Below are 15,609 nucleotides of genomic sequence, written 5' to 3'. Positions count from 1 at the left end.
CTTTGTTTTCACCCTTCATCACAGACAATGTTCTCCATGATGTATTTATTTTAAAACATCACTCTTGAGGGAGCTGCCAGCAAGCAAGTGGTTCTACTTAACAAAGAGGTGTCACGAGCTCATCTATACCTCCTAAAACTGTGGTCGAGAAGCATTTGAATCTTTCTACTACCTTCAGCCTGCAATCACCAGGCCATAAAGCAGAATGAGCCTTTGCGTGCCTACACGTTTGCAAGTGCCTGTGTACTCCTTTTAGAGATTTTTTTTTATTATTACTGAAGCCATTAGGGACTTTCAGCCACTCTGTCCACCTAAGCACAGATGTATCAACCTATATCCAACTGTGATCATTAGGTGCAGTTTCCATTTATGCCAGCCTCTCTCTCTTTCCAACCTTCTGTCTGTTCCCCTTTCTTTGACATGCTAGGAAGGACATCCACTTTGGCATCACATAGCCCTGGCTCAACCCAGGTGGTGCTAATGGTAAAGAATTCACCTGCCAATGCAGAAGATGCAAGAGACACAGGTTTGATCCCTGGGTGGGGAAGATCCCCTGGAGGAGGAAATGGCACTCCACTTCAGTATTCTTGCCTGAAAAGTCCCACAGACAGAGGAGCCTGGCAGGCTATAGTCCATGGGGTAACAAAGAGTCAGACATGACTGAGCGACTATGCATGAGCCCTGTCTTGGTTTCCTGGCTTTCCCCTTTTACTGATGGGCTGTAAATATTGACTGGACACGTTACTTATCCTTTTGAGCCTCAGTTTCCTTGTCTGCACAATGGAGAGCATATGGCCTGTCTCTCTGGATTGCTGTGATATTTAATTAAAATAACAAACATGTGTGTCACACATAGAAGGTGCTCAATAAACTTTCACTTCCACCCCACCCTTCACCAGTGTCCACACCAATGTTTTCCTTTGCATTTGTGAGAGTGCTATGATTCACATTTTTAAAATCACACAATGTGAGCTGTGCCATGTGAGACAGACTCTCCCTCCAGAGAAGAAGCTTAGGGGCCGGAAGGAGGAGGGGAGGGATGGAGGGAAGGAAAAGGAGGAGAGAACTGCTTCTCCTACTGAAGACATAGAGCTCCAGCCGTTAATCTGGGAATTCAAAGAATCCCAAGAAAACCTGTTAAAAGGCAATTTTTAGTATCTCAACTGAAGAATGAGCAGATGTTTGTGGAGGGCTACCATTTTCTATGTGCGTTATCTCACAATCTTGAGAAGCGATTTTAGCCACTTTCGTGATGAGAAATCCAAAGCTCAGAGATCTTCAGCATCTCTCCAGAGGTCCCAACCCATGAATGGAGCAAAGGCATTCAAGTCCTGTGTTCCTGCCCTCTGCTCCCACTGCCTCCCTAGGATTATTAACCATCATTTCATTTCAAGCAAAAGCTTTTACGCCAGATTCACTTCAGATTTTTTCAAGATAGTCATGTTGTAAAGACAAAGATGAAGAGGTCAGAAAGCTGGGCAATAAAAATGAAAATGTCATCCTTAGAGTAAAACCTGACTAAACTCCAAATGTGACTCAATTGTAACAACAGCGATCTCCTCAACCAGGTCAGAACTAGCTATGGGCCTTGAACTTTGTCCTGATGTTAACCGTAGGCAGCGTCATGGTTCTTTTGCCCCAGCTTGAGGAACTTTCCACAGTTGGTATGTTGTCTATTGCAGTCCTCAAGGAGCAAAGTTGAAGAGAGCCTGTTCCATTCCTCCCGTTTGCCACATACAGAACCAGTGACACAATATGGCCCCTAGAGTTTCCAAACCATATGCAATTTAGGGGCAACCAGGAAAGGATACTGGCTTCCCTGGTAACAGTTGGTAAAGAATCCGCCTGCAATACAGGAGACCCCAGTGCAATTCCTGGGTCAGGAAGATCCCCTGGAGAAGGGAAAGGCTACCCACTCCAGTATTCTGGCCTGGAGAATTCCAGGGACTGTATAGTCCATGGGGTCATGAAGAGTCAGACACGACTGAGTGACTTTCACTTTCAGGAAAGAATACAGAAAAAACCCAGCCCTGTTCTCTTTGGAAAGAGCATCCGCTAGGTGCATGGAGTTTGTTCTGTTCCCACCTCTGTGGTCATCTCAGAGCGGGGCTAACACAATCACCGCAGAGCCCAGCTGCCTCTCCTGCTGTCTGGAGCCCCAGTGCCCACCCTGCCTAGACTCCGACTCCCGTCCCAGCCCCACACCTCCACAAGGTGTCCGTGGCCTCGTAGCATCCAGTTCAGGGTCACTGCATGCACTGTCCTCCCAAATCACCATCACGTACTGGCAGAATCACCTAGAATTGTAATTGCTCTAGTCTCAGAGCTCAGAGCAGTTTTCATAGGCCATTATATTTTATATCCCTTCACTGTACAGGTGAGGAAAGTAGGAGTCAGCGCGGCTATGAGATTTACCCAGCATCACACCTTCCATCTATTAATGATGGAGTGAACTAATGATTACCTTTTAAACTTCCTATGACATTAGTAGAAAATGTGCTTTTAAAAAGAAACGTTAGCAAATGCTTTTCCTCACAGAAAAAAAAAAAAAGGGCTACTACCATCATTTCCTTTTTATTTCTAGGCTATACTTAAGAGTTATCACAAGAGCATTTTGCATTTGCAAGTTTCCAGATAAATTATTTTCTCATATTACCACTTACTATTAAAATGTTCACTGGTTACCAACATTCCGGAAGAATGGTTGTAACAAATCAGATGCAAGCTGTATCCATATAGCCAAGTCCAGGTACAATGATGCTACAGCTGAACACATAGATAGTATGTGGAACAGCCCACTTGGGTCTTTAAAAACAGCAATGCCCATTGACTTGCATGTATCAACAATAACTGGGGTTTCTATTTACCCCCCACCCTCGTCGTACAGAAGTCATTGTGTCAGTAAAAGCATGAAGTGAAGGGGATGTCACAAGAACCAGAAATGGTTATGAAGTCAAAGAATGAGGTCACAAGTGGTCACATCTTGCTTCTTATTAATCAGGTTAATTTCACAAGTGCCACATGACTGAGAAGCCATGATAAGCCCACCCAGCCAGGAAACTGCTCACTTTGCCCAATGCTAGTTCCAATCCTCTACCCACTACTCCCCAGATCCTGCCCCAGAAAATTCTACTTGGGCTCACAAACTTGTAGGATTTGGACAAACTGACTCACAGAGAAGAAAAACACTAAATTAGTTGCCAACATTTAGGGGGAAAAAAAAAATAGGAGATTTAACATACAACTTTAGCTTTCTGGCTTCTTAAGGAAAAGAAGAACTCAGAGAGCTGGCTTTGCGGGCCAACACTGCAGCAGGCCAGCACTCCAGAGCCGTGTGGCTGCTGTCCACAGGAGAGGGGCCAGCCCTCCCCCAGGGGAAACGTTCCCACCATTGTCTTTGGAATGTCTTTTTTACCCATTAACTTCGTCTGCCTATTCTTAAGGTTTTCCAGTGAATTTTGCGGGTTAGAAAAGTGTTGGAATATCATGTTTTAGGGATGGTATATTTTACAGGGGTCATTTCTCTTCGGGCTAAGAATAATGGAAGACTGAGACAATGTAGATGGAAAATTCAAGCGTAATAAGCTTATTTTTGAAGTAAATGTGTTTGTTTAGAATCCTCATATTGATACTCTTCCCAGGATCTAATATTCTGGGTAGCTGATCAAGTCTAAATCATTTTCAGCCTATACAAGCACAGTCACAGAGAGGGAAATTAACAAGAGTCTACAGATGCCTATAAATATCCTATATGTTGTTGTTTAGTTGCTCAGTTGTGTCCGACTCTTTGCAACTCCATGGACTGTAGCCCACCAGGCTCCTCTCTCCATGGAATTTCCCAGGAAGGAATACTGGAGTGGGTTGCCATTTCCTTCTCCAGGGGATCTTCCTGACTCAGGGATCAAACCCATGTCTCCTGCTTGGCAGGCAGATTCTCTACCACTGTGCCACCTGGGAAGCCCCATCCTATACTTTACAGAGTTTCCCGATCACTTAAACAACCCCATAGCAGCAACTCAGCTAGCTCAAGATGTTGAAAAGCAGTGGAGAGTTCTTATTTGTTTTTATTCTCCTGGGCTAGTACAAGTCTGTATGCTATGGTCTTAGCAGAGAGACTCAGCCCGTGTTCAACAGGATAGAAAATGACAATGTTATTGAATTGGGATTTCTCCACAAAGTCATTGTTTCAACAGGAAAATATATTGTCTACTTATTTACAAGGGTTAGAGCCCAAAGTTCTGTATAAAGGGAATGATACATCAAAACCTCAGCTGAAGAAAATTATGAAGCATTCATGTGGACTAGCCAAGATTAACCAGGACTGCCAGAACACTTTCACCCATATGATGTACATGTTAAAAACCTGATGATATGATGAGAGGAAGACACATAAAACAGATATTTTTCCTGGTATAGAGCCCTCCTGTAAACCTGGAGATGTTTAAATAACCCATCTCAACCATGATCGGGGCAAGGTTTAAGGATTGGGGAAAAAAAGCCATTGGATTGCATAAGAGATTTCCTCTTCATGCATTGCTCTTCCTGCCAGCATCTGGGTTTGAGAGTGTTGCATCAATCCATGGAATCATTAAGATGGAAAAAATTAAAATTGGGAGACAGATTAAAATAGTGGGACTTTGTCTCATTAGCTGGAGGACATCTGTACAAAGATGGATGTAATTGTGGGAGGATACAGACTCCTTTGTCATGTCAAGAAAAGTTAATCTTTAAAAGGATACAGATATTCTCAAAGATTTCTAAAGGAATGAGAACCGGTTGTTGAGTCTCCATTATTCTTCCACGGTGTGCTGCAAACTCTCAGAGGTGAAGGCTTCTGTACAATACTATGATATTGCTCTTGAGCCCTTGGTAAAGGTTGCCACTTCCTCTTACCCGAATACTTTCTGACTGGGGTCTGCTTTATGTTTTACTTACTCCTGTGATTGATTTCTCCTCCTTAATGTTACACTGAACAGAAGCCCTGACAAGCCAAATCAGGGCATCTCAGAGCTTCTCTTTGGGTTTAGATTCTCCAGAATAGGAAGAACTGGCAAATGAATGAATGGCTAGAGCAGTGCTTTTCACCTGTCTGTAAATACACATTTGCATCTCTGGGTAATGGACTGCCCTGTGAACAAGTAATTATTTAAAGTTTAATTTTAATCTACACATCAGAAATGGAGATATGGAATGGCTTAGGCTTTTCTCTCAACCTCTCTCCCTCTTTGATTTTCAAGGTAAGGCAAATTAATTAATGTGCACTTTTCGATTGAACAAATGATTAAGACCCAGCTGTGTCTGTGAAATCATCAGTTGTGATGCAACACTTGGGGCTTGTTATGCTTTTTTTGGCATGAAGAACAGACACACAGGTATCTAATATTCAGTGTGTTCCAAAAAGCGTCAGTTAGCAGTTTGTTTGCCAAATTAACTTTCAAAGACATGTAAGTTGCTAAGTTTGACTTTATTACACCCAAATCTTAAATGATTGATGGAATCATTCACTACTGTGAAATAACTTTGTTCAAAAAAGACAATCTTTGGCAGGCTACTTCAAAGACTTTACAAAGATAAAAAGATATCCCCATTTTACATTAATTTCCCTGATAGATCAACAGTTATTTGAAATATGCCTGGGAATTATGCAATAGGTTCTATCTTACGACTTTCCTTTCACTGTATCCGGCAGCCCCACGTGGGAGTGTTTCTACTTCTAATGATTTAGGAGATTTTTTTCCTACACATAAAGAGCATCTTTAAGAAAATGTAGATGGGTAGAACAGTATATCTGGCATTTTTATTCACTACCATTTCACCACATGGCAGCATCTGACACTAAAATATACAAAGATAGGGTTTTTTCAGAGTCAACAATACTATTCAGGATGTGGTTTCAGATGCTGCCTGTAACATTCTCCACAGAGACTGAAAGGATCCATTTCTTTCTTTTTAAACATAGATTGTGTGACTTTATTTATGTCTAAGGTCACTATAGAATTACTGTAGAATTACATAACCAGGAGTGAAAATCTCAACTAAGGGGTCAAGGGGGTAATGGAAATCATTGAACTGGGCCAGTACAGGTGTTGGGGGTCAGGTGGGGTGGTGGTGTTTGTGGCTGAGAGCATAATGCTTGAAGGAAACTGTCATTTAGGTCAGTATGTCGGATATTCTGATTTTTCTAAAGAAAGGTAGGAACCTTCTAATTTTTCAATATTGGGGAACTATTTCAAAATTCTGAAAGATCCTGGGGTGGCCACACAGAACATGTCTGGGGATGGCATGTCGCTCTAAACCTGCTGAGAAGAAAAAAATATATACATTTACATTAAAAGGGGGAAAAAAGCATTCTCAATTATCCACATTTTTCAGAATGTCATTTCGTGATTGTGAAATAGTCACACATAATGGCCTCACGATGGCTCAGGGCAAAAGAACCAAGACTCTGAGTCACTGGTTTGAGAGAAATTTTGCAAAAGGGCTCCTATGCATGAGGGAGGAGGGTGCAGTGAGTGATAAGACACAGGTTCCTTCTGCAAAATACCATCACGAATGTATCCACCATGAGAAAGATAGAACACAGAGGCCCCTTTCTCTAAAATTTATCTTCAAGGCCATTTGATTTTATGGAGTGGAATAAAACTGACTTGCAAAAAAAAGAGAAAAGAATAAAAATCCCTTCTTTGCTCTTTGGCAGGGTGAAGTAGAGAAGTAAAGTCTCCCCGCTGAACTACTATGAGGTCAGAAGCCTTGCTGCTATATTTCACACTGCTACACTGTGCTGGGGCTGCTTTCCCAGAAGATTCTGAGCCAATCAGTATTTCGCATGGCAACTGTAAGTATCCACCTCTCTCTCACTCTGTCCGTGGGCACTTGTGCCTGTGTCAACCGGCAAAAGACACACATTAAACATTTCATAGAAGAGGAGACTTGTTAGTCACTTAAACTTGTGTGGATGGCATGCATGTGTGCGTGCTAAGTTGCTTCAGTCGTGTCCAACTCTTTGCGACCCCATGGACTGTAGCCCTCCAGGCTCCTCTGTCCATGAGATTCTCCAGGCAACAGTACTGGAGTGGGTTGCCATGCCCTCCTCCAGGGGATCTTCCCCACCCAGGGAGTGCCACCTGGGACGGTGGATAATTCAAGTCTAGTCAAACTGGTGGGATGACTGTTCTATGACTCCAATAAACGAGGTTGCGGGGACATACTTGTGTGAGGATTTGAAACAGCCCTCAGTACCTCCAATGAAGTCTGAGTTACTACAAGGAGGCTGTGATCATACCTAGAAACCAGCTGCGGGAGAACATCACGGTCTTCTGGGTGTTGCCAGGACTGCACGTTTTCATGGGGTAACGAATACAGAGGCATTGTTACAACAGAAAAGAAGACTGGGACAAAAATTAACTTTTGTTTAGACTCAGAAGTATATCATTGCAAGACTTAAAGTGCTTCTGAATTCCCAGTGGACCTGGTTTAACTGTTCATAACTTTCTTTTGATCTCTGCTTCAATATCAAGGGTAGAAAGCACCATGATGAAAAGGTCAGTTGACTCCTCAAAAGAGGACAATTCTACCTGCGTGTGGAATGAAATAGACAATTAACTACTTTTTTTCCTTTTCTCCAAAAGATAAAATATTTTATCACAGTAAAGGGGAAAGCATTTTACCCAAATATCTATCTTCACAGTAGTTATCCTCAAACACTGAATGGGTGTTTAAAAAGGTATTTGACAGTAATATTATGATACTAACGCCGTCCACCCAGCTTTCTGCCGGACGGTCTAGGTTGTAAAAAGAAGTAATTTTACATGAAGGTGAGGTGGCAAGGTTTTACACCTCTAATTAAGAACAAAAGTTACGGTATGACTAAGGACCAGGCTGTGTAGTTTGAAATCATCATTCTTGAAGTGGCGTGTGTGCATGCCAAGTCGCCTTAGTCGTATCCAACTCTTTTGTGACCCCATGGACTGTAGCCCACCAGGCTCCTCTGTCCATGGGGATTCTCCAGGCAAGAACACTGGAGTGGCTTGCCATTTCCTTCGTCCACCTAACTCAAGGTACTAAACCTTAATAAGCATTTATCTCCATTTGAGGTAAGTATTCTATCTTTGGTGCCCCTGTGCAGAAGAGACTCCAGGAGAAAAAATGAATAAATAAATAAGAAAGAGACCCCAAATATGTTGCTGAAAACCATACTTCAGTGGACACTCAAATCTTTGACAGGACAGAGACAGGAATTAATTGTTTTAGCAACTTCCTTGGTGAATGGGTAGATAAAATTTCAGAGCAGTGGAAGGGAAAGTACAAGATAATCCCATACCAAGCATGGTTGTGAGTAAGTCTCTAAGAGTGAGTCAGACTCAGAGGCTACAGGGGTTTAAGGTGTGTGGGTCAGAGCATTAATCTATGAATGGATTTTGAGTCATTATTTATATTCCTCTCACCCCCCAAAACAACTGCCTTTTAAATGTGACTCATCTTTTTCCCCCCTTGGTTTCTCTGAAGGACTGCCAGTGCTCTGGAGATCATAGGTTTAAAGGCAGAGAGATTTTTGAGATGTAGGTATTTCCAAAGGTCAGGTATTATTACAAATTGCCTATTCTCCACTGAGGAGAACTGCAGAAAAGGAGAAATACACTCACTGACTCTGCAGGTCAGGGAAAATTCCAGATCACCCGACTGGCTACACTCAGTTTGACCCTGTCCTGTCAAAGTCCCCATTTCTGTGAGATTAGCCAATTGCTTAACTTGAGAGTGAACTTCCCACAGTTCCTAGAATGCCAGCCGACCTAGCGGAGCTGCCTTCAATAGTAGATTATTCCAGCTGGACGCCTGTGGAGACTGTATTTTCCTTCTGGCTCCTGGACGAGGGCTCTTGCCTCCAGACCACATTGCCTTTGTGGTGATTGATGGGAAGGCTGCTTTGAAATAGTTTTGTCCGGAGACAAGATCTTTGGCAGACTGCCCCTCAGGCTTAGCACTCTAAAGAAGATGAAAAGAAAACTGGGCAAGAAAAGAGCACCTTCATGTAAAGGGTTCACTGGCAAGTTTAACCCCCCAGAAAGAGGGACAAGTCAGAAAGACTGACACTCGGAAATCTAAGCCCAGGCTTATTAGCATCAGGAAATGAAACTGTAACTCAATTATCCTTAAAGAGCACTTTTCTATCACAACATTTCCTAAAATAACAGACCTGCGTGGAAATGGAAAATGGTGGCATGGTTGGACTTCAATATGGTTTTGTTCTGCGGCCACCCCCTTCCGCCCGCCCCGGCCCTGTCAATTCTTGGCTTGAGTTCCTCTTCCCTCTCTTGCCCCATGTCCTCTTTTCACAGATACAAAACAGTATCCGGTGTTTGTGGGCCACAAGCCAGGACGGAACACCACGCAGAGGCACAGGCTGGACATCCAAATGATCGTGATCATGAACAGAACCCTCTACATTGCTGCCAGGTGAGCCCCCTTTCCCCCGTGTTTGCCTTTGGAGCATCCAACGGGCCTAATACCTAAATGTCCACACTCTGCCTCATAGTAAAGATCCTGACATTCCCAAAGAGAGTGTTACTTCATTTAAAGGCTACTTTCATTTGTCAAGCAACCATTCTTTCAAGACTTTCTGTGTCCTTTTAACTTCATGAAGTGGATTTGGATAGAAATAATTGCATATTTTGGAGTTTAAACTCAATCCACGGTTTATCTTGAACATTGTGTATATACATATATATGTATATACACACATACAGTATACACAGATATTTACTCAAGCATAGCATAAAGTGTTCTCTCCTTGATACTTGCTAAATTAAGTTGAATGTGTCAACATGTATCAAATTAAGTTGAATGTATCTGTGGGTGGGTGTATGTTAAACCTGTATTTTTGCAGATAATATATAGTATATATTATTACTTTAGCAGAATGGCAGCAGCCACCCAGTAGAAGTTTTTGATAGGGATCTAGTTCAGAAAATACTCATCCACTGGGGAAATGTTATTCAAACAGACCATGTCTTAAGCATGAATGGCCTGGTAAGACTACTACCCAGACAAGGATCATATGGATTTAGGTTTTGTTTCAACTCTACTCTTAACTTACCTGGACCACAACTTCTCTGGCTGTCCAGTGTCCTCTGTTAAATAAGAGACTAGAGTAGAATTTCTTAATGGTGTCCCCTGGGATTCTAAAAATACATGATCCCCCATTGGGGACAGGGGTTGTGGCTTATTCAAAATATTTCTAAATAAACAGCAACAAGGAGCACTATCTTGTGGGGGTCCACTGTGGTATAACCTGGGTCTAGACTGATCGTTTTACACTGGGAAGGAGAAATAGAGATTATGTTTGTAGTACCTGTCTGGCTGTGAACACAAGTAAAGTAAATAATAACAGTGCTGGTTCCTTCAAAGCACTTAGATGTTCTGAAAATACAAGCTATACAATGTAAAGTTAAAAAAAAAAAACACTGGCTAGATTAAAATATCCTATGAGTACCCTACATTTTGGTCACAGGGAACAATGCCAAAGCACTTTCTAAAAATTCTACTTCACAAACACTGAGTACATACTTATTGTATGTGCTATATAAATTGAAAATATAGTTGTAAGTTCTTTATAAATGTTAATTCATTCAATCCTGGGGCAAAAAAAAAAAAAACAAAACCCTTTGAGTTAGAGCTGTTTTCATCCCCATGTATACCAGGAAGAAACCAAAGTGCACAAAGGTGGAATGACTGAGTCAGAACGACACGGGCAGGATTTGAACTGGAATAGTCTTTCTCTAGAGTCTAGGCCACTACTGTCTGTGCTCTGCAGCCTACTGAGCCATGGAAGGCCTACTTGTCCTGGTAATAACCTTCTAATAGCTTTTCCCCAAGAACAGTAGCCACTGTGGGTATTCATTAAAAACATTCCAATGAGTCCCCAGTAGCCACCTCTCTGGGAGAGTATTCAGTTCAGTTCAGTTCAGTCACTCAGTCATGTCTGACTCTTCGCGACCCCATGAATTGCAGCACACCAGGCCTCCCTGTCCATCACCAACTCCCGGAATTCACCCAAACTCATGTCCATTGAGTTGGTGATGCCATCCAGCCATCTCATCCTCTGTCATCCCCTTCTCCTCCTGGCCCCAATTCCTCCCAACATCTTTTCCAATGAGTCAACTCTTCGCATGCAGTGGCCAAAGTATTGGAGTTTCAGCTTCAGCATCAGTCCTTCCAATGAACACCAGGACTGATCTCCTTTAGGATGGACTGCTTGGATCTCCTTGCAGTCCAAGGGACTCTCAAGAGTCTTCTCCAACACCACAGTTCAAAAGCATCAATTTTTCGGCACTCAGCTTTCTTCACAGTCCAACTCTCACATCCATACATGACCACTGGAAAGTACTAGCTCCCTCTTAAATACCATTTTCAGTTTCCTAAATATAACAGGGATGGAAGATTACATTTGTACCCAGTTAGCTAAAGGCTGTTCAAAACAAATGATTAAACATTATATCTGTGAGAAATAGGCTGACTCAAGAATCTTCTATGAATTTTTCACTTTGCAAGCCAGTCTTTAGGGGAAAAGAAACATAACCAATGACCTGATGACTTTAACTTGGCTGTGAAACAGTCCAAGGGGCACCAGAGTTAGGAACAAGGTGCTGTGCAGACTTTAAAGTGACCAATATTAACACTTTGTTAAAACCAAGACTGTTTCATCCTAACTCCTGACCCCAAGAAAAGAAGAAAGGAAAGAAGGAAACAAAGGAGAAACACATTCACTTTTGTAACACTATAAGACAGACTCATCTTTGGTTAAAGGTCAAATCTTGACCTTGGTTAAAAGTCAAATCTGTAACAGCTAGTATTGACATGTTGGTTTTCACTTTGTGCAGTCACTTCCCTGGAGTACGCACCCCTGGAAAAATTCCTAAATGATTTCTGTGGTTTGCATATTTAGGGTCTCTCCTCTCTCTTAAATTTCACATTTCCCAACAGAGCCCCAAGAGATCCACGTTCCCAGGCAGCCACTAACATGATTTAAAGTGAAATCCTTCCCCAGACTCAAGTCATGCCAACATAGTTCAGTGGTGCTCACTGGAGAGGGGAAGAGGAAGTCCTAGGATTGAGTCAGTTTGTGTTCAAATAACTGAGTTCAGTAAGAGCAGCGTACAAACCCGGGATGCACACACGGTGCTGGGGAAAACCCCCTGACCCTTGATATGTGGTTTAGCATAATGCATCGTTCTGTGTGTTGGGCACTGTGATCTCTTGGAGACTGAAAAATATTGCCACTGTCCAAAGGAGATTTCATTCATAGAACTTTTATTTTTAAAAGGCTCCCCAGTTCTTCTAGACAATGGGTGTCAGCTATCAGAAGCCATGTCCCCAGCCAGAACCCAGGGACTGAGTGAAGCTTGATGAGCAACGCCCCTTTTCAGTTCTGCTTTATTATTATCCATTTTGTAAATTCTTTTTTTGTTGTTTAATCTCTGAACTGCTAATTAACATAAACAGGCCATGCCAAAGGGGTGAGGGGGGGTGGCAATCAAGAGCTTTCTGAGGAATTGCCAGTGCATATTAATCAGATGTTAATTTACAGTTCATATGTTCAGCTCCTACTTAAAGTTTTAAGGAGAGGCAGGGCCAGAAAAAATCTAGAGTCATCTCAAAGCTGATACCAAAGTAATAGGCAATTCCACTCCAATAATGAACCTGACCCACAGCACCGCCAATAAAGTCAAACAAGCAATAAAGGAATGCCATAAAACTGCCTCGGAGTTAAAGGGCAGAGCAGTTCTGGCACCCTACTGGAGTCTGAAGAACTTTCCAATTCAGCAATTTACAAAACAGGCTCCTCTCTCTCTCCCTCACCACTCTTACACACACATACACACTCACACACACTCACAAGGGCAAGGGAATTTTATAGGCCAACTGCCTTACCCCCTCCTTTTACTTTCATAGGAGAAAGCCTGTTTTTATTTCTGTTTTTCGCTGTTGTTCTTTCCCTAAAAGTAGTAGCAAACAGATTTCCAAAGAACTGGGGGGAAAAATGGAAGTGAATCCTGACAGCAGGATTCACTTCTTTCTTTCTCTTTTCTTTCTTTTTTCTTTCTTCCCTTCTCCCCTTTCCCTTTCTTTTAAGTAATGAGGGGCCCTGAATGTCTGCATGGGAGCCTTGAGGTCTTGCTTTAAAGCTGTGGGTAATTTTCCAGCCCCAGGACTTCCTGCATTTTAGAAAAAGTCAATGTTATTTCAAGGGAAAACGAGCTGTTTTGCTTTCCCTCACTAGCCCCCCATCTCCTCAGTTGAATGTAGCGCTTTTCTTTTCTTTCTTCTGAATTCCAGACAAAAACGCCCTTGTACTCAGCTCACACAGAAGGGGATGTTTAAATATAGCCCCACACCTGAGCTGCTCATTCTGTTTCTCCCCTTCCAAGGGGAGATTGGCAGCAAATCATAAAGACAACCAAGTTCTCAGCAAAACAGGAAGGTGAACAGAAAGAAGCAAGAAATGTAAACTTTAGCTCAAGTACATCTTAACCTTAATTGACCATCACTGTGTGAAAAAGAGTGGCTTCTGGAAATAATTTTACCTTTATCGTCTTGCGTCTTGTCAATCAAATCATCAAAAGTAAAGCTGAAAATATGTTTTCGAAAAAATGATGGAGATAGACGTTAGCTTTTTGTTAGCTCTCTTGATGAACAACTGTAGCATGTTGAATACCAAGTGAAAGGCCATGCGAACCCATCTGTGTGCTAGTTTGGAAGCCTATTTAACTTTCAGACATCTCCCACCTAAACTACGTACGTACATACAGATGTTATTGTTACGGGATGCGAGAGACTACTGGAAAGTTTTCATAAAAGGTGGCAAGATGCCATGATTTCTCTGAAGGTGCTGAATGTATTCCTGAAGCATCTCTTAGAAGCTGAACCCTCCCCTTCTTCTTGCCCTCGGATCTTGTTTTTAATAACATGGATGTGGATTTATCTGCCTTGAATGAGACATGGACTCATTCAGGAGAAAATGCATTGGCTTGACTCTTGCGTCTAACATTCTCTTAATTCTTTGTTTATAGGGACCATATTTATACTGTTGATATAGACACCTCACACACAGAAGAAATTTATTGTAGCAAAGTAAGTAGTTTTAAAACATTCTTTCAGAAATGAAGATCTTAGGATGGGTCTTGGAGAGAATATGTATTGTAAATGCATTGATTGAGATGACATGGCTTAGAATAATTGGGAACATTTTATGAAATTCTAATTTGGGGATGAGTTACGGCTTAATATGAAATGGTTATGTACTTCATATTTTATTCATCAATTACATGCACATAAACACATTGGAATTTTAGGTAATTCCTAAATTCTTTGGATAAAATATTGGATGTTTGTCCAGGAAAAGATCAGTTTCCATACGTAAACTTTTGTCCCACAAGTGTTTCACTGTTATGTTTCCATATCTTGCAATATTACGTTTGACTCAACTGTTGTGGTTCAGGAATTTGATCATTATCCATTTCAGGCAGATATAAAATATAACCTATGCTTTCTTATAACTCCACATGGAGGTATTTTAAGTTAATAAAGTCTGCCCCAGAGGTAGATGATCCCTTCAACACATGAATTTATGTGAAGGAGTATAACCTGAATTAAATCTTTGTCCACCTAAAGTGAATGTCCCCTTTATGTTTAAGAAAATGACTTCCATATTTTAAGGAAAAGGCCTGCTTTATGGAAACTGATTTATCAAGTGAAAGGAAAGGGCAAGGACATGTATTTTATCAAAATGAGCATAATTTAGCAAGTTAATGTGGATATTTTATGTGAAATTTCCACACTGTTGTTTATTCTTCTTTCCTTTCTCCTTCATCTTTTTCTCAAAGAGAAGATCGTTTTGTAGTCTAATGAATAGATAGGGGTTCAAAATTAAATGAACATTTCCATTTCTAATCTTTTGTTGTTATGGTGAATTAATCATGGAGAAAGGGTGTGGAAAGCTTTCAATAAATATATGTTTAGCTTCTAGTCTCCCCCAGGGAACTCTTACTTCTAAAATCAAATGCCACAACCTCTAGGCTCTAATTGATTTCTTTCTTGATCCCTGCAGAAACTGACATGGAAATCTAGACAGGCTGATGTAGACACATGCAGAATGAAGGGAAAACATAAGGTAGGCAATTTTCATTTCTTCTGCAGCTGCCACTTTGGGTTAAGTTCTTGACTGTTATCTCCAGCCGCAGACCGTGATGTGGAATGGCTCACGCTAGTCCCTTTTCCCCCAGTAATTGCTTCTTCCATCAACTTATTGAAGGCTCTAATTTGCAAAAAACAGTTTGCTTTTAATGTGATGAAACAGTATGACAGCTGCTAGGGCTGCATCATGAACTATTTAGGGGGCACCAGGGACTTTGGACCCCAAACTGGCTTGTGCTGAGTCTTCTGAGCACACTTGTTGGGAGCCTGCCTCGTGGTCCACAGCCCTCAGAAAGTCTGCAGCAAAGTCCAGAAAGGCTGCCGCAGACCCAAGGGGTCTGCGCCTCCGACCACAGAGCAGCATAAAACACACTCCAGCGGGTGACCTCGTGCATCAAGGGACTCTGGAGCCTCTGGCAT

The 15,609-nt window shown here is 41.8% G+C and overlaps 1 protein-coding gene across 2 annotated transcripts in view; it reads left to right on the top strand.

Annotated features, from left to right (window-relative positions):
- The window catches only part of SEMA6A (sema domain, transmembrane domain (TM), and cytoplasmic domain, (semaphorin) 6A), a 129,444-nt gene that overhangs the window by 59,124 nt on the left and 54,711 nt on the right, over positions 1 to 15,609 (top strand). For both annotated transcript variants that reach the window (XM_010846595.1, XM_010846596.1), the window contains exons 2-5: positions 6,698 to 6,835; positions 9,336 to 9,453; positions 14,067 to 14,127; positions 15,104 to 15,166. In XM_010846595.1, the coding sequence (XP_010844897.1) occupies positions 6,736 to 6,835; positions 9,336 to 9,453; positions 14,067 to 14,127; positions 15,104 to 15,166 (342 nt within the window). In that variant the 5' untranslated portion in view covers positions 6,698 to 6,735. The remainder of the gene's footprint in view (positions 1 to 6,697; positions 6,836 to 9,335; positions 9,454 to 14,066; positions 14,128 to 15,103; positions 15,167 to 15,609) is intronic.

This window comes from Bison bison, unplaced genomic scaffold (assembly GCF_000754665.1).
Source record: "Bison bison bison isolate TAMUID 2011002044 unplaced genomic scaffold, Bison_UMD1.0 scf7180017864238, whole genome shotgun sequence".
Taxonomy (NCBI): Eukaryota; Metazoa; Chordata; class Mammalia; order Artiodactyla; family Bovidae; genus Bison; species Bison bison.
The sequence above is the reverse complement of the archived record's forward strand: the minus strand, read 5'-3'. Positions and strand labels throughout refer to the sequence as shown.